Raw genomic sequence first — 19,033 nt, 5'->3', positions numbered from 1 at the left:
CTAATTTCTTAAGTAGAAGAAGGTCTCCACACTGTTTGCGAGGCGGACGGAGTTGTGCGGGAAGAAGTCCGCTATTTCGCGGTTGTGCAGCTACAAATACTACATTGGCGACGCGTGTCCATCGAAATTGTACCATCGTGTGTGCGGACTTTTACAATCAGGTGGGCTTTGTCGTAGCAGAGATATAAAGTGTTTTGAGGAAGGCTGCTAGGCCTCACAGGTTAATCACCATGAGTTACGGTAGGCCTCCGCCAGACGTCGACGGCATGACTTCCCTCAAAGTGGATAACTTAACGTACCGCACGTCGCCCGAGACCCTCAGACGGGTGTTTGAGAAGTATGGCCGGGTAGGGGACGTCTACATTCCCCGAGACCGCTACACAAAAGAAAGCAGGGGTTTCGCGTTTGTGCGGTTCCACGACAAGCGGGACGCCGAGGACGCGATGGACGCCATGGACGGCGCGCTTCTGGACGGACGGGAGCTGCGAGTCCAGATGGCCCGCTACGGCAGACCCCCAGATTCTCACTATGGTGGCGGCGGCGGTGGTGGCGGCGGTGGTGGCGGCGGCGGAGGAGGAGGAGGAGGCCGTCGAGGAGGGCCGACCAGGAGGTACGGCGGCCATGGACGCCGGAGCAGAAGGTAAGAATACGAATTCAACAGCTAGTTAGAGAGCTCCTTTAGTTGTATGGACGCAGACTGAAGAACTGATTTGTTCAGTGTGGCCTTTGTCTAATAACCACTACACTTTTCCTCACAAAACACAAGTTAAGTATTTTTGTGAACCAGTAAGATCCACTCAACTATTCGGCACAGATAAGATAAAAGAAAAACAATTATGAAAATGATTTTACAAAGTGTTAACCTTGTAGATCGGTGTGAGTAGTGACACAACTGCAACTTTGAAGATTTTTTCCTCTAAGTATTCGTCATGTTGGCGGATCATTTGAATGCCGACTTATCCAGGAGCACATGCTTACCCGTAACTGAACAACAGATCTTTTATTTCAGTTATGTAATGATGTTTGAGTCTCTTGGTGTTGTAGATGAGGAGCCACAACTGGAGACATCTTGAAAAACAAGATATTTTCAGTTGGTGTTCTTCAGGATGTTAATGTCATCTAATACGTCTGTTTAATCTCGTAATGAAAAGGTCATCAAACTCAAATTGAGTCTGTTTAATATCTCTTCTGTATCACTTTAGTTCCTTTCAGGAGCACAGGTTACATTTTACTGAGTTCAGTGCCAACTGTTTTCACATGGTAGATGATAACTCAACCCACTGAATGTATCCAGCTCTTCCCCCAGCCCAAGACACAGAAGACGCAGCAGGTCCCGCAGCAGGAGCCGCTCTCGTTCCAGAAGCCGGTCCCGCTACAGCAGATCCAGGTCCCGGTCCTACTCCAGATCCAAGTCTCACTCTCCCAGGAACAAGAAGGCTAAGGCCAAATCCCAGTCTCGTTCCAGATCTAGATCCAGGTCCCGGTCCAAGTCCAAGTCCAAGTCCAGGTCAAGAAGCCGCACCCCGTCCTCTAAAAGAGGGTCCAGATCGAGATCTAAAAGCCAGCCTAAGTCCGCAGCAGAAAATGGAGGGGAATCCCCATAGAGCTCAGCATAAGGTGAGTTTTGACAAGATGTTGCAGTTGTACAGGCAGTAAAAGATTCATTTGGTTACTGCTTTGTTTTCAGTGGCTTTTTTGAAGTTATTAGTGCCAGAGTGGAAGACAGAACAGTTCAAAGTTTTCTGTAGATGGTAAGCCACTTGAGCAGCAAATTTAACAGGTAGACTTTACATTCTAGATCTAGATTAATCAGCTCTTAAAACAAAAAAAAAGTGAAATTATAGCAGTTGCTCAAAGACAATTTTTGCCCTGGTAAAGATGCATCAACGAGGGTGATTTTTTTTATTTTCCAAAGATCTTGATCAGCAACATAAGTTGTTGAATTCATAACCACAATTTCTGTCACACACAGTGCTCATAATTTTCACTGAATACTAAGCGAAGTGTTTTTTAAGAACAGTTCTGATGGTAAACCAAATCTGGAATTTTCTCCTTCCCAAGCTGCGGCATCCTGTTTGCTAAAGCGGAGTTTGAGCTGAGCTGAGGCAGTATGAGCAGTTAGAAGGTATGTGTTGAGCTGCCCACAGGCTGTCTGCTGCTGGCGAGGGTTTCTGTGCAGCAGGGTGGAGACAGTCAGTGTTGGGGTTTGGTGTTGAGGTACGTCTATGTCTGCCAGCGGACATAAAACTGTCCCCCAGGTCTCGTCCCCATTCGGAAGGACGCCCGTACTTGAGGGGCACTGAGGTTTGTCCAACTCTCCTCCAATGTCAGTTTGTTCAATGCCATTTTCCAACTTCTATTTTTTGTTTCACATTTTCAATACCATAGTTGTCCAATCAAAGAATAATAAAGGAAACTGTACGTGAATAAGAAAACCATAATAAGAAAGGAGGCTTTAGTGTCCTGCAACATTTAGCTTTATGCAGCCTCTTATTTTATGTATATTGTGTAGGAGTTCCCTGAACACACCAACCTTAAAAAGCTATTTAGTAATTTTGGTCACAGTCCACCAGCATTCATCTTTTTAACTATGTGAAGTGCTTCCTGTAGGTTAGTGATTAATTGAGCTGCATAGTTATTCATTTTCTTTGTCCAAATCTTGTAGTGAAACTTGAGCTTGTGACGAGAGCTGCAGCCATTAACAATTATTATCGATTAATCCACTGATTATTATCCTATAGTCTCTGTTATCCTAGAAAATATTGAACATGCCCATCCCAAGTGCCCAGATGTCTTTTTAAATGTCTTGTTTCACCTGACCAGCAGCCCAACACTCAAACACATTAAATTTACAGTACGAAAAAGATAGTGTCAAACCCTCATATTTAAGCGGATTCCAGAGAATACATTTCTGCCTTAAATGACTAAAAAGATGTATCAATAAATAGAATAGTCGATGATTAATTTTCAGTCGATCCATTAATTGTTTCAGCTCTACTTTCATTATGTTAGCTTAAAAAACACTGCATCGATAAGGAGCTGGGTGTCCTGGTGGATAGTGGTTTAACGTGCTGACCATGAACTGCAGTGTAACAGGTTTACCCTCGGTTGCCATCTCTTTACTTGTTGGCTGTCCAATAAGGCATTTAATGCACAAGTAATACTTTCGATAAAAGCAAAACGGGGAGCCGTGCATGTCTGAAAGTAACCATGGGAAAAAATAGCAGGTGTGTACAGAAATGTCTCCCAAGATATTGGCCATAGGATGAAATTAGGATATGGGTGCATAGAGGAATTATTGGGAGGCTTTTAATGATGTAGATAATCATAATTACTTTCAGTTGAACTATAAGTTATATTCATATGCAGGTCGAATGCTTCCTGGATTCAATCAGTAAAGTTTTTATAAATTTGTAGTCAAATCACATCACATTGAATATGCACAACTGATTGATATCAGATTTAATAAAAACAACGTGTGATTATTGGTCTAGCGGGTCCTTGTTGACTTTGTGTTCTGTATCCTAACTACTGCTCTTTTGACAGTTTTCAGGTGAAGACTGGAAGCTTCAAGTCCAAGACGGAATCCAACGCAAGCAACAGTGTCGTGCTGTAAAAGGTTATTATTGTGTCTTCCATGCTTTGGTTTGTTTCATTCATTTGGCCACAAAAGGCTTTGTCATTTCATTGATGTGCTGTGATTCTTTTTTTTTTTTTTTTTTTTTTAATGATTTTAAAAATCTGATTCAGTGTGAAGAGGCCGTACTGTTCTGACATGGTTTTGTAATGATGACACAGGATAATACAGTTAAGTTTGTACCAGTTGCCCCTCTGAAGAAGCTTCACATTGATCCTGGATCACCTTTGACAGAAACGTGGTCACTGACTGACTCAATCCAGTGATGAGTACATGAAATAGACTGAATAATCACAGGCCAAGTTTTTAGCTGTTCATGTAGATAAATGGTAATCAGTAGAATAATCCTTTGGTTTAATTATTGTGGCAGCAACTGACTATTACTTTCATTCTCAGTTAATCTGTTGACCATTTTCTAGATTTAGTTGTTTAGTCTACAAAGTGTTTGCCTACTTAAAAGATTAAACATTTATCCAAGTAGTTGCTGCTTTTAATTTCTTTCAATCACTAATCAGTTTAATTATTTCTGATCTAAATCGTTTCATCAAGGTTATGTTAATACTTCTGCCTTTATAGGAAATGTAATGCTTTCATCCATGTCAAGATCCTTCAGAAGTGTAGATTTATTTTCTGGTGTTAGCCATGGTGATCTGTTGTGGTGAATGAGCCAGCTTTGCGATGCCAGAAAGCCAGAGTTAAGCCCAAAGTTAGGTGGCTAACTCATTAACTTGTCTTTGACACAGAGGCGTGGTGTCAGCGCAGAGTCAGGATAGTTTCTTGTTCAACAAGGGATAAATCTAAAAGGAACTAATACACACCTACGTTTTCTTATCAGCGCAAACATTTCATTTAACTGAAGTGATCACAGAAAAACAATGAGGTTACCTGGTTCCTTATGATCTTGAATTTCTGCAGCTCAGGGTTTCTTTGTCAGAGAGGACAGCAGATGATTTTAACTCCTGTAATAAATGTGTTAAATGTAATTGCATAGACAGTAAAATGACAGGTAATCTAAAGTGTCAATTAAAGGACTGTTTGCGGTCAGTAAAAGGTCACACAGATCTACGGTCTAAGCTCATCACCTTAAACCTTTTTTTTTTTTTTTTTTTTGTTTGTTTTTTCCTCTCTCCCCCCCAAATCTTACAGGACATGTACTGGACTCTGGAAAAAGTATTTTTTGTTTTTCTTTTAATTTTTGATCCTAATCCTGCTTGTATGTTTGTTTTGTGCACTAGGCGCAGTTGTGTAGCAGTTGAGTATTGCTGGTTAGCTGTTAAGGTGGCGTGTTGCTCTGCTGAGTGCTTGGATGTATCCAGTATTCTCCAGAATGCTCCTGTGACTACCGGTGGTACGGTTGCTGCAGTCTCACCCTTTGTAAGATGAAATGTCCCCCCCCCCCCAATAATGGTCATGGATGAAAAATGTGACTTTCATTAAAGATTTGGTGTTTTGTCTATAATGGTCTCTTCTTTTATCGCTCAGGGGTGTATATTTACTGCATAAAGTTGTACATGGCAATTACATGCTTCAAAATCAGATGTATAAGTATTGGTGTAAGAAATATTCAGATCCTTCATCAAAAATATGATTACCACACAGTTAAAATACTCTTGCAAGTCCTGCATTCAAACCCTTAGCTGAGTAAAAGTATTATCAAGGTTGTGCTCATTTAAGCTCATTTATATAAGGTTGGGTTTAAGCTTCAGCAATGCATCATATTCTATAAGATCAACATATGTTTGTGTATTGCTGTCCCGTGAGAACCACATATTTCTAAAAAGTCAACTTAACATGTCGTCAGAAAAACAGCCCTGTGTTCAGGTAAGTGACGATGCATTTTCCAGCTAGTCCAAGAGGGTTTTTTAAATTGTATTGTCAACGCTTCTAGGCCAAGGACACCTTAGCTGAAAGAGAGATGAAGCAGGGACCCCATATTACATATTGTATAATACTGAACTGTGTATTAAATTGGGCAGATGGAGGTTGTCAGGCAGAGGGCCATATCGGCCTCCATCTTGACCTGTATTTGCTTTTCAGGTAGGTGAGCGTAAACTTAACTTTAACAAAGACTACTTGTTGCATAAGGCAAAATATGTTAGATTTATGTTAATATGTAATTTCAGACATTTTGATTTTTGAGAAGAAAAAAAAAAACTTTCAAAAATTATCAAATTTGGGGCCCCCCTTATGATAACTGAGGACCCTCTAGGGATCACGGACCCCCTGTTGAAGAACCAAGGTTTAAGTAGAATATTCTTCATACATAAAGGAACACGTCATCCTTCAGTATATCGCAAGCATTTAATATTAACACATCTGGAAATACATGGGTTTCACAAGACCGGAAGGAAATGAAAAACCTATTTGAAAAGTGAGTAAGGCTGTGAGATGTAGTGGAGTAAAAAGTACAATATTTACTGCTGAGATGTAGTGGCGTAGAAATATGAAGTGGCATAAAATGGAAATACAAGTACAGTTCAAGTACCTCAAAATTTTACTTTAGTAAGTAGGATTTCACACAGGGAGTTTGCTTTGGAGTATTGGTGCGTAACATACACGTATTAAGAAAACATAAATTAATAATATAGAAAGTATTCCAAAAATCTAGAGATATTTATGTAGAGAAGAAAATTACAAAAAAATCAATAATAATAATTACAATATTAATATATCTAAATGCAATGCAAGGGTTGTGTGTTTTGTAGAAGGTAAATGTTAATGCACGTAGTCACGTTCCGCCACTATCATCGAGCAAAATACAACAACTATTTTTCTGGGAACTATTCTTTGGTACGTATTCCTCACATAGCAATATGTTTATTTTTATTGTTTTTAATTGGTCAAACCGGAAGTAGTTTTACTCGCTTGGTAGCTGTAGTGTTACTTCAAAAGATGAAACGCGTATTTTGTAAAACATGAAAATATTTAGTTCATTTGTCAGGTTATGAACCAACGTGGCTGACAATTAGTTATGTATATATACGTCTTGCTTTATGTGAAGAATAATTGCGAAACAACTCACCGGAAGTAGAATCCATTTTCTTAAAACAAATGAAACAAGAACGGGATTGGTGTAAGCCGACTCACTGACGCCGTACTCTCTCTAAATCGAACGTATGTACATCGACGATTCAATGCTAAAGCGCAGTTAGCTAGTTAGCGCACCACAGTCAGCTGATTCATTCACATGACTGTGCTTTCTAGTTTCGGGCAAGTCCTGTTTACCGGTGAAAGTATTCCCCTTAATCTGTTTTACACGACGGGAACCAATTTGCCAAAGTTAGTTTAGAAACCTCACGGTGAAGATGAAAAGCTGAGGATATCGGGACTTCCACAAAGGACTAACTATGTTACTAATAACACTCTGAGTCTGGACAAAGAGGAGCAGCCAGAGAGGTTAGCTAAACAGCTTCAGCGTTATTGGTAAGTTGTTTTCTGTGTCAAACATTTCAGTTATGTCTTGTGACGTTAGACACAAGAAAAGACACTGTTGTCTTGATCCTCGTCTCCTCGGTTTAAGAAATAAACACTGAGACAAACCTCTTAAAAATCTTTTGAGTTAAAATCTCCGTTGCTTATTGTCAGACATAAAGTCTGATAAAACACACACACTTAGGTGCCGTGGTAATGCAAACAATCCACGTTACAATTCGGCATACATCTCACTAACCAATCGATAATCTCTTGGTGACAAAGTAATTTCTAGGCTGTTCTAAGCATTTATGTCTTGACACTTGTACTTATGTATTTGTGATAAAACACCAGTTTTTGAATGAGGTTTGGTATACTACTACTACTACTACTACTACTACTAACAATAATAATAATAATAATAATAATAATAAGCTTTTTTCATGTGTTGCAATGAGTCCATTAATGTTGCTTGTTCTGATTTCTTCTTCTCTTCTTCTATTTTAAGATGTGCTGTTCACTCCAGTAGCTTTTTTGTATTCATTCCTCAAGCACTTTGCAAACAAACATCTGCAAAATGACTCCAGAGGGGAAGAGGCTGTTAAACATCATCATCCTGGGCTTCGGCTTTATGTTTATGTTCACTGCTTTTCAAACATGCGGCAACATAGGAGTAAGTTGGAATTTGCTGGTGCACATTGCAGATTGATTCCATTATATTTCAGTCTGAAGTCTTATACTGTCCTTTGTCTTTATTTTTCTTTACAGCAAACTGTTATCAAGAGCTTTAATCACACTGAATTCCACGGGAGCGGATACACAAGGTTTGTAGATTATGTCCCTTGTACACAGTGTCTGAGCAGATGATAGACATTACCACATGCTGTGGATTCAGTTTTGGTTCCCTGTTAATTGGGTTCAGAGTCAGACTTTCCCAGCATCAATACAGACCTGGTGGCACATTCTATAATCAAATCTGTCACACTCAGAAATCCTTGAAGGATAATTAAATCTTCGATAAATCATTTTAGGGAACGTCTACTCTGATTTAGTTGCCATTAGTCTCTCAGGGTTCCAGGAAACATCATACATGACCTTAATCTTGCCACTTACGCAAGGGAAATCTTTGAAAGCACAAGGGAGAAGACCCTCCAAAAAAGCATCAGTCTTTGTCTAAATCACAAAGTATCTTCTCTTCTGCATTTTGTCCATGTGCAGGACTTTTCCACGCGTTGTCCTTTACGATACACATTAACTGTCCTGTTGTCTGTTACTTTTAGCATGGCCATTATCTATGGAGTTTTCTCTGCATCCAACCTGATCGCCCCCTCAGTGGTGACTGTCATTGGGCCACAGCTATCAATGTTCTTCAGTGGGCTATTGTACAGGTAAGCCCACACTGACTAACACAACCCCTGCTCCTTCTTTTTCATGCAAATCCAGACTCCTAATGTGTCTTGATGTTCATTTGCACAGCGGCTACATCGCTATGTTCATTTACCCGTACACATGGAGCTTCTATACAGCGTCTGTGTTGGTTGGAATAGCAGCAGCAGGTAAAGAGTCATCATCTAATGATCATTTGTAAATAGAGAACACGTCTTCTTCATGTTTATATCTTATGATTTTTTTGTGTGTGCGTTTCAGTCCTGTGGACGGCTCAGGGAAATGTGCTTGCCATAAACTCCACTGATCACACCATTGGAAGAAATAGTGGCATATTTTGGGCGCTGCTGCAGTTCAGGTGACCCTTTTTGCCAACATGTGCCTGAATCTAGTTTTACTGAGTAACTGTGTTATTTGGTGTACAGCTTGAGTTTTGAATGCGTCCCTCATCTCTCTTTGTAGCTTATTCTTTGGAAATCTATACATATACTGTGCCTGGCATGGACACGTTCACATAACAGGTAGGAAGCAATGGCTGCCTCCATATTTATTTATTGCTATTCATAGTTCCCATGCAGACTTCTCATAAGAAGTTTCATTTTAAGCATGTGACTCATGTTGTGTGTCTTAGACAAAGACCGCCAGACAGTGTTCATCTCTCTCACGGTGATTAGTCTGGTGGGTTGCTTCCTCTTCTTTCTGATCCGGAAGCCTGACCCTGAACCTGCTGCTTCCTCTGAGGTGTCAGAGTCGCTGCTGCAGGCTGAATTGTCAGAGAGCTGCTCCACAGCTAGGTGAGTGTTATCGGGATTCACATAAGGCTTGGAAATCTGGAATTCTGTTACTGTATGTCACTTATGAGTCATGGAAAAGTCCTGGAAAATGAAAAAAGTCATCAGACTGTCCTGGAGAGTACAATGAGTTGTCCTTAAAGTTTTTATTATACAACAAAATTACAATAAGGTAAGATTCTGTTTAAACTTTAAAGCCAGCACAAATAAACTTTTATCTGAGGTCAGGGACAAGGTTGACTTCAGTCGTAGTACTCATCATACCAGCTTAATTTCCTTTTTCGACAAAAACAATATGAAACTTCCCAAAACTGTCTCAGTTAGTCTTGTTAGTCAATTAATTAGTTGATCCAGTGTTCCAACAATCACCAGCTCTGGGCAGGTCGAAATAATATGCTGTTTTTTCCTGCAGTCTCTTTCTGTGTGTGACGTTAGCCCACCACATGCAGTCGCCATGTTTGCCAGCTCAGCTGCTGTTCCACCAGAAGAGATTGAGCTCTGTGGGTGCAGGCTGTACACTGCATACAGTACATCGCCTCGATACTGCATCTCTGAATCAGTGAGATAGATCCCACAACTTGAAGTCTGCTGAAGAGCATCCCTGCTGAGTAAAATGTGCTGTGAAGGGGAACGTCTCCTGTATCATTTGGGTCAGCGGCTCTCAATTGTTGGAATTCAGGGTATATTATTGCTAAGCTGTGAGGGATTGCTAAATAATTCACGGCACAGGGACCCTGGAACTGACCATTGATTAGAGATATTTATTGCATCACCACTGTTGAGCTGTTGTTAAGGGGCCCAGGATGGCAGTGCCTCTGTTTGGGCCTCTTTTCTGGGATTGTCGGCATGTCAGCATCAAATAACCTTTTTTTAAACATTATTTAACAAGACTTCACCAAAAGACCCTGAAAATACCCTGGATTATTTTTTTTTTTTTTTTTAAGACAGATGGGAGTGTGGGTCGTCCCACCAGGAGCAGGGATGTATTTTTTTCTTAGTGTAACAGGACGAGGCAGGTGCCCTTTAACTGTAAATGCTATCCTTTGTTGTCTTTTCTACATTTCTCTTTGAAACTGCTGTGATACAGTCGCCATGACAACCAAGTCCAGTTTAGGGATGAGCTGGAAGGTGAAAGTGTCCAAGAGAAAATATGAGGCTGTGAAAGGTCAAAGGACAGAGAGCTTCAAGACAAAAAGATCCATGCAGTTGTGTCACAATGTCTTACCAGCTTTCATTCTCTTCTTCACAGCTCACCTCGCCCAGGCCTCTCATCACAAGCTTTGGATGCTTTTGGTATTTTCTTCATAATACAACCTCCACTTCATGAGCTTTTTCCCTAAGTGTAACACATGTTAAAATCTGCCTTCTTCTTCTTCTTCTTTTTTTTGTTTAGTGAAAGCATGTAAAATGTTTTGCACTAAAGAGATGCTGCTGCTGAGCTTCTCCACAGGATACACAGGTGGGTGAGATGAGAATAAGATGTGTTCAGGTGTGGAGAATGTAACCAATGAATCTGTATTCATGCAGTTTGCTCTGTCTGCTCTGGCAGGCCTGGAGCTCACTTTCTACAGTGGGGTGTATGGGACGTGTATCGGAGCCATGACTCGGTTTGGCCATGATGCAAAGAGTTTAATTGGCATCTCTGGCATCTGCATCGGCGTAGGCGAGATCTTGGGTGAGTCTTCTACGTTTTCAACTGTTTCCCTCTGAGATGTAGTGGAGTGGAAGTATTAAGTTGTATAAAATGGAAACACTTAAGTAAAGTACCCCAAATTTGTATTCAAGTACAGTGCATAAGTAATTGTACTTAGTTACTCTATAGCACTGGTTCAGATGCAGTTTGTCACATGAAAGCACTGCAAAGAGAACAAAGAACAATATCATGAGGCAGCATATAATTTATTTCCTTCTTCTCTCTCCTCCGTCCTGCCAGGAGGGGGTGTGTTTGGGATGCTGAACAAGTGCAGCCGGTTTGGGAGGAATCCAGTGGTACTGCTGGGGCTCATCACACACTATGTCGCCTTTTACTTGATCTTCCTGAACATTGCCAGCGATGCTCCAATCGCACCGGAGGCAGGGACAGATCTGCAGGCCTACATCACCCCCAGGTACAAAGACCACAGCGAGAGGCTCTGTTCAGACCTGAGTAGTTCATTAAAAGAGATGATCAGTTAAACCAGGCTCTCCTCTGTAATTCAGGATTATTTCGAGTTATTATTTGAATCACTGAACAGTTTTGACATGTGGGTGCAGATTCAGAGGTCTGAAACCAGATTAGAAATTCTGTTCCACAAATAAGTTTAAATAGGTCCCTCCAGAACACACTGGTCGTGATCAGGCCAGTTTTCAGTATGAACCAGTGTTACCGTCTGTCTAGTCTCGCCACCAGACAATCAGAGATCTCCGCCTTCTGATAGTCTGGGGACACTCCTTTCTAAAGTGTGTTTAACACACCGGCGAAAACGGCCGGCAACAAAGCAACGCCTCTTGCATTTTTGAAAAGGACACGCCTACTTGGAAATGTGCGCTCCCCCTTTTCTCATCCGCAAGGAAACAAACACACAGAGAGCTTGAAAATGGATGCCGAGAGAGATTTAACTCCGTTTTATCAAATGTGTGCTCATCCGTGAAGAAAATATTTTTTTTCCAGCGGATGTCTTAGTTACAACATGATTGAGCTAACTGGAGTAGTTTCATGTCGTATCCGACAACGGGAGGCTTTTAACAGATGATGTCCTGATGTTAGCTTTGCTGCTGCTGTTAGCTGTCCCTGTCAGCTGCAGCCACTGATGTTTTCTAGACATCGTGATTTCCCAAAACTGAATAAATACCACACATAGCAACACAAAACTGCTTTGCTAGCTCAATCATGTTGTAACTAAGATATCCGCTGGAAAAGATTTTTTTTTTACAGACACCGCTAACGGCTAACAGGGCTAACAGCTAACGGTTAGCCCAACTAAACGAGCACACAGAAATAGTAATGTTTGTTCAATCATTGTGTTTATAGACTTTACAAACATCGGATTAGTCTAAACGGTGATACAGTGATGTGAAAAATGTGATATATAGGCTATATATATATATATATAGCTAAAAGCTCTGCTGGTTTTCTACCCGGAAGTAGAGCAGAGTTACTATTGGTTCTGCAACGTAGGGAGTTTTTTTAAACTCTGAAATTGTATCCGCCCATCTAAACACAAAATCAGGGAGAAAGTCATCAGTCTTTAGTTAAGCAAAGCGTCTAAAGACTGACTTGTGAGTCTACCGTCTGTCACATTGAAATACTGCGTTCTCAAAGTTCCTCTTTTCTGCTGCACTGTGAGCATGAGTCAGCTCAGATTACTCACCTAAATTAAGAATTCTATTATGTTATTTCCAGTCCCAGAGAAGTAAGTCTCAAACTTGTGATGCCGTCAACTGTAAAGTCTGGAGCTGCCCCATAGACAATAAATTGGAGGCTGATTTTGTGGACCCACTGTATGTTTGTTTTCTTTTATACCCAAATTAGCTTTACTTTATTGTTGTGTTCTCAGCTCTAAAACAGAAAATGTTTCCGTATACTCAGAACGTTCCCATGAGTGCTCTCAGTGTCATCAACATCTCTTACCATTCATTGTCTATGAAGCAGCTCAAGACTTTATACTTCATGTCATCACAAGTTAGTTTTAGCACTCTAGTTGATTTAGGAGAGAGTTGTTCATGTTTACTAACATATTTTGCCCCGTCTTAGACCATAGGAAAGACAAGTATGAATTTTGAAAATGGGGTTAGTTCCCCTTTAAGGCTCAGACACACCTAACTGACATGATGATTCACAAAGTGAAAACAATAGCAGCCTCATTGTCGATGCTGGTAATTAAAGAAACAGACACCTAGTAATCTGTTTATTAAAGATACAAAAAAGGGGCTGACAATAAATCTAAAGGTATTTTAACAGTAATTCCATCATGTGGAGGCTGTTCTGTCACTTGTACAAACCAAGTAGTATGTTCTTGCTATAAAATGAATGACCGAGAGTCTGAGTCCTAAACAATGCCTCAAATTTGAAATGTTTCATCCTATACATCTTGTACATTCATTTTCAGCACTTATCATGCAAAGACAATAGCTAAAAGAGAAGTTCCAAGTGTTGAGTTCATCTGTACTTGTGCCAAAGAGTGAGCTCAGTGCTGCCAAAAGTTCTCTTTGCTTTGTTTATTGCTGTGGTTTTGTTTTCCTCTTAAGTTTAGCATGTGCTGCTGCTGAGCATCATACATTTGTCTTTACGTGTCTTTTCTTTTTTGTAAATTGATTGATCCATGCGTGATGTCTCAGGTCTGTGTTTCAGAGTCAGGATCAAGCAGCTCTTAAGCCAGGCTTGACTTAATTTAATTTTACTAGGTCTGAGTTGGCTTTATGAGAAACTGCTCAATCCAGATTTAGTTTGATACACAATAAGACCTGCTTATTCTGAATTTCCTGAACCTGTTCATTCATGACTTGATAACATGATGTTGGACATTATTTAAATGTTGCTGTTTGTGTGTTTTGTGTGGCTTAGTGTCGGCGTGGCATTGCTCTGCAGTTTCCTTCTTGGTTTGGGTGACAGCTGTTTCAACACTCAGCTTCTCAGCATTATCGGCTTCATGTTCCGTGACAACAGCGCCCCCGCCTTCGCTGTCTTCAAGTTCATACAGGTGAGTTTTAGACGCAGCTCACTGTGGCGATAACATGAATAAGTTAAAATATGGAATGGAAAATGTGTAAGAAGATATTGAGTATAAATGTATCATTCATTCAGTTCTCCAATTTTATTATGACATGTTTTACTTTCTCTGCAGTCCATCATGGCTGCCTTGGCTTTCTTCTACAGTAACTACCTGTTGCTGCACTGGCAGCTGCTCATCCTGGTCGTTGTGGGTTTTCTGGGCTCCGTGACTTTCTTTTTGGTCGAGTGGATGGCTGAGTCCAACAGGAGGGAGTCAGACTACGACAGCATCTGACTTTTTTCTGGTGAGGATAAGGAGCTGGAGATGTTTAGCTCACCACAGCTGGAAGAATCATCCGGAAATGATGATAATGATGACAATTATGATGAACATATCCCAGCCTCTGCAAACAGAGGCTGATACTGTGGTATATTTGTTTTTATAGCTGGTCTGTATGAAGCCGGTGGCTGCAGGAACCAAACTTAAAGGCAATCTCAACATTTACCTGTAACTAAATCAAAAGGCATGAGGAGGAACTGTGTGAACGCAAGATATACCTCATTTTGGTTCATTCCTGGCGTCTTATCTTATTATTTTGTGCACATAAATTTGAAATTTATCTGAACCAATTATGAAAATATCAGCCTCCTCTGAGGCATGATGGATATAATTAATTACAAAAAAAGCACTTACGATTTGAAGCATGTCAACAGTGACATAAATAAGGGTAATGGGTCCCACTGCTAGTGCCTGTGTGAAGAGATAATAAGGATCAATACTGACTCAGTTGTGAATCAGCTGCAAGTTATAAGAAAAAATGCTCCTACAGCCTGTTTTCACTGGGTGCAGCTATTCCAGCTGCTGCATGAACCGACTTAGAATATAAGTCTGGTGATAATCTACATATATATTCTATATATTTTTTTCTTGACAACAAAATCCCATGAAAAAACCAAAATAAACTATGAGTTCAGCCTACTAATAAGTGGAGTATATATCAAAGCCTGATATATCTTCTTCCTCTGTGCCATAGAGCTCCATTGTTGTCCAAAAAACTATTAAAAACACATCAGAGAGCCACACTGTTGCACTGGGTAACATGTTGCTGCATAACCATGAACACACACACTGTAGTACACACACCAATACTCACTAGAGCACCAAATGTGGACTGATTTGCTGCTGAAAACAGTCCCTAATAAACTCCTCCAGTCTCCTTGATAAAAAATACAGTGAGCAGCCATTTAAGGAAATTTCTGAGACTCTTTTTTATATATGAAGCTATATACCTGTGAGGTGTTTTCTCTGTAGTTGGAACTGCAGCTACAGACAGGAAGTCAGAAAGTACTGAGAGACGCACTAACACATTGCTCATTTTGGTCTTTAATGGGATTTGATGACAATGAAAAAGTAGAACAATGCCAGCCCTATACTTAAAAAGTTTTTTCCACTCACTCACTTCTGCACCCATAGAAGCTTGTCATACGCACAAATTCCAGAACCTTGATTACAGTGCAGTAGTGACACAACAGCCACCCCTGGGCTCCATACAGCCGCATACTGTTGGTATGCTGTCAAAGATTGGGATTCACTCCACATAAAGCAGTTGTGTTGTGTATCCAGTGCTGTACTTCCCAGATTGTGTTACATGTTAAGCTGCAGTCACAAGGTAGTCACAACTTTGAAATTAAGTTTTATGACAGACATTCTGAAAGTCATTTACCTGCAGAGCCTTCTTTGGTTTCGGCCATCTGACTTTCATTGAGAGAGGTCAGAGCCAATTTGGAGCAAAGCAGTTAAAAGGGAAACATTATCGAGAAACTTTTCATATTTGGTTTGTGAATGTGAAACTTTCACCCGCAATTCTTCTGTTTTGCTGTTTTTCTTCTTTTCTTGTTCCTTCACGATAAACTAAGTGCCATTTGATTGGTTTAGTTGTAATAAGATCCCGCTGACTTTGCATTCCATGAAACGTTTTATAATTACAAGTGGGTGACTGCTTTAGTTCAAATGAAATTAACAGAGGCTCCTTGGACTGAAAAAAAATTGTCCTTTTCCTCTTCTTTCTACTTTTTTCTCATCTCCTCCTATGGAGAATGTTTCAAAGGGAAAAAGAGAGACAATAAAATGGTAAATGGGATAAATTTAACATTTTCTTTCATTTTGTTATTGTTGTTTTTTTGTTGTTGTTTTTTTCAAAGAGTTTTTGGCTGTGCTGGCAGCTTGGCTCTAGATACCAAGTCAAGTTGGTCCACAGCTTTGGTTAAGAGTGAAATATCTCGTCAATGAAATTTGGTTCAGATATTCAGGTTCCCATAACTCTGGTGATAATACTTAAAATCTTGCAGGGGATTTCACTAATACAGAAGCTGTTGAAGTTGTGAAAACTCCAAAACTGAATGGTTCAGTTAAAACTGAATGGTCATAATTGAAGAAGTTGGCAGGTCAAGATCCAGAAACACTGGTTCCTACAATTTCCATAATGTATCTTAGTATCATCTTATAACATTTGGTAAATTTCTATGTCACATGCTTTCTGTTAAAGGTACCCTGTGCAGTTTTTGGCCACTAGTAGTGTATCAGTACTCTGTATGGTCTACTGTAAACGTGTGAGCTGGAAGGTGCCAAAAAAGTAGCAATAATTAATTTTAGTGATTCTCACAATTGGCCTCCTTTACGATGACCTTGACAGCCTCGCAAAGTTGCTGGTGTTGCTGTAGACACTTTGTCCTGTTTTTGTTTTTTGTTTTTTTTTTTTCTTTACTGCTGTTGTCACACGTCACTCATTTTAAATTGATCTGTTGCCAAACCAACACAGTGCTAAATATGGGCCTGAAGACATGTTGTCTTTATGTAATGTTGAAGTGAGAAATGGCAACAAGGAACTCAATCTTAGATGCTGTAGGTTTTTTTTTTGTTTTTGTTTTTTTTTCATTTTGTTTAAAGTGTCAATTTATGAATTACAGCACATTATTGTAGTTAATTTATTGCAAAATGCTCAAGTTTTGTTTCATGTTGCAAATGCAATGGATGCAATCAGTCTCAAGGATATTAAGGGAAATGCATGTGAACTATGAAGGTGATTTTATACTTGAATGTAGTAATTAAGAATGGCACCTGAAATCTGCTTGCTTGTTTTTATTATCAATAAAATATTATTTTGAACTTAAGTTGTGTGCTTTACCTGGATAAACCAAAAACTGTCCAAAAAAACATTACCATTAAATAAAATTTTGAATCAGATTACACACCTTTTTTTTTTTTTTTAGCTGAAAACGACATATATTATCACACTACAGGACAGGAGCAGCTGCAGCTTACAACAATTTCACAAATTGTACTTTGATGTGTAAAAAAAATCCAAGTTTGCCTTTATCTGACATCCTTCCTTTAAAATGTATGTTTGATTTGTATACACATACAAACAATGCAAATAAAATACAGTAAAATAGAAAATGAATAAAAAGATAACGTGCAGTTGCTGTGTAGGGGTATTATGCGAAAAAAATAATATTTTAAAGACTTATTAGGGTCCGGGCAGCTAAACTGCCAGGACACTATTGTAATCCTAGGTCTTCTTCTTCTTCTTCTTGTTCTTCTTCTTCTTCTTCTACTACTTTCTTCTTCCGAGGAAATCATACTTCCCATGGGTGAAAACTCACCAAACTTTGCACAAAGATCCCGTCTCATGCCAGATATCCTCAGCTGTAAACTCAAGCCAATAGTCCTGATGGTGGCGCTACAGAAAGCGTCTAAAGTTCAAAACGTTGAAAATTCATAACAAATCAACCATACGTGCTACAACTTCACGACTTTCATCAAACTGTAGCCCCAACACTGAAGAAACGTGTACATTTAAACCTATTAAAAATGATAAGTCCATCACTCTGTTTTTTTCAAAAACTGTAAAACTTCTTAAACCTATCTCCTCCCACAATTTTTGCTCAATTGACACCAAACTTGCTACAGAGCATCTTCAGACTGTCTTACACAAACTACGTTTCTCAGATTTTTGATTTATCAAAAATTGAGCCTACAGTGCATCAAAATGTTTGACTGTAAACAGTGCTGTAAACATATACATACAAATTCTTGCTAAATAAATCTTCAATGTTCATGGAAAAAAATGACAAAATTCTAGAGTCATGGTAGATGATGTGTGGCAAATTTCAGAGTTTTATCTCAAAAACTGAATTTTTGACAGCATTTTGAATTTTGCTCTAATGTGAACAATTGGAGTCAGTGTAAAAATGGCAATTTTAAACATCAGTTTTTCACTTATGGAGCAAATCAATCATTGTTACAAACAAATTACCAACATCGCCATGCTGTCTAGATGCTATATGTGTATTTTCAGATTTTTGTTTCGATATTCTTTATTTTTTTACAGTGGTTTGATATATATATATATAATAATCCATCCACTGGACAGGTGTGTCATGCCTTTGGCTGGTGTGCAGTTTTAGTTTTATCTTGAAATAAGTAAAGGTATATAAATGACAATAGACTATTTTTTATTATTTTATTGGCTGTATTATCACAACGATGGAAGAAAATGTTCCTGTCCAAAGAAAATCTTTTTTCCCCCCCATTCCATGAACGCAGCATGATCTCCGCTCGTTGCCTGGTGATCGGTAACGCCACATAATCCCAATGTGGGAATCCGTAGGGCGAGGTGACGTCAAGTGAGAAAAAATGCTACGTACTACATCCGGTCAAAACTTAAAAATAAAAGCGTTACTGGTGGGGGATTTTCACAGCAGGCCAGTGGTGGAGAAAATATTCAGATTCAAAAGTGCAAAGAGAAGTTGCTTGATTAAAGTAAAAATAAAAAATGGAAACGTGTACTTACAGTGTCAAAGAAGAAAAATGTTCCTTGTGATTGTTATATTCTTCTATATATCATTAGATTATTCTTACATTAATTAAAAACAGGATTTTACTGTTGTAGTTGGTTGCAGTGAGCTCATCTTGGGTTAACTGGAATTGTTTTCATTTTGGATTAATCTGCTGATTATTTTCTCCATTATTCGATCTATTGAGAAATGCTGTCTGCCACAGTTACCCAAAGCCCAATGTTTGCTTTATCCAGCCAACAGTTCAAACCTCAACATTAT

At 39.4% G+C, this 19,033-nt stretch overlaps 2 protein-coding genes across 9 annotated transcripts; both read left to right on the top strand.

Annotated features, from left to right (window-relative positions):
• On the top strand, positions 1–5,092 carry srsf2b (serine and arginine rich splicing factor 2b). Of its 8 annotated transcripts, none has more exons than XR_004502668.2 (4): positions 1–640; positions 1,295–1,617; positions 3,547–3,619; positions 4,873–5,092. XR_004502668.2 is itself a non-coding variant. In XM_078161189.1 (3 exons), the coding sequence occupies exons 1-2, from the start codon at positions 231–233 to the stop codon at positions 1,602–1,604; spliced, it is 708 nt and encodes a 235-aa protein (XP_078017315.1). In that variant the 5' UTR covers positions 1–230; the 3' UTR covers positions 1,605–1,617; positions 3,547–5,092. The 8 variants fall into 8 exon arrangements, 3 of the variants coding, with proteins under 3 accessions (XP_078017315.1, XP_033501143.1, XP_033501144.1); XR_013487972.1 differs by adding an exon at positions 2,062–2,304 and having other exon boundaries at positions 3,547–5,092; XR_004502669.2 differs by having other exon boundaries at positions 1,295–2,304.
• A 1,642-nt stretch (positions 5,093–6,734) lies between these two features.
• mfsd11 (major facilitator superfamily domain containing 11) lies at positions 6,735–17,086 on the top strand. The gene is made up of 14 exons (XM_033645878.2): positions 6,735–7,060; positions 7,557–7,721; positions 7,817–7,872; positions 8,329–8,436; positions 8,525–8,604; positions 8,696–8,792; positions 8,897–8,955; positions 9,066–9,228; positions 10,475–10,518; positions 10,619–10,684; positions 10,775–10,900; positions 11,159–11,333; positions 13,769–13,904; positions 14,049–17,086. Exons 2-14 carry the CDS (start codon positions 7,626–7,628, stop codon positions 14,208–14,210), a joined length of 1,368 nt encoding a protein of 455 aa, XP_033501769.1. The 5' UTR covers positions 6,735–7,060; positions 7,557–7,625; the 3' UTR covers positions 14,211–17,086.
• The last annotated feature ends 1,947 nt before the right edge of the window (positions 17,087–19,033 follow it).

The sequence above is a fragment of the Epinephelus lanceolatus genome, chromosome 18, assembly GCF_041903045.1.
Source record: "Epinephelus lanceolatus isolate andai-2023 chromosome 18, ASM4190304v1, whole genome shotgun sequence".
NCBI classification, from domain to species: Eukaryota; Metazoa; Chordata; class Actinopteri; order Perciformes; family Serranidae; genus Epinephelus; species Epinephelus lanceolatus.
Note: the sequence above shows the minus strand (reverse complement) of the source record. Positions and strands in the feature narration are given on the sequence as shown.

Excerpts from the sequence above, each read along its gene's own strand:
- mfsd11 (XM_033645878.2), top strand. The coding sequence starts at position 7,626 with ATGACTCCAGAGGGGAAGAGGCTGTTAAACATCATCATCCTGGGCTTC. Across the intron at positions 10,519-10,618 it reads ACAAGCTTTGGATGCTTTTG|TGAAAGCATGTAAAATGTTT; the intron begins GTATTTTCTTCA and ends TTTTTTGTTTAG. Across the intron at positions 10,685-10,774 it reads CTTCTCCACAGGATACACAG|GCCTGGAGCTCACTTTCTAC; the intron begins GTGGGTGAGATG and ends CTGCTCTGGCAG.
- srsf2b (XM_033645252.2), top strand. The coding sequence starts at position 231 with ATGAGTTACGGTAGGCCTCCGCCAGACGTCGACGGCATGACTTCCCTC. Across the intron at positions 641-1,294 it reads CATGGACGCCGGAGCAGAAG|CTCTTCCCCCAGCCCAAGAC; the intron begins GTAAGAATACGA and ends GAATGTATCCAG.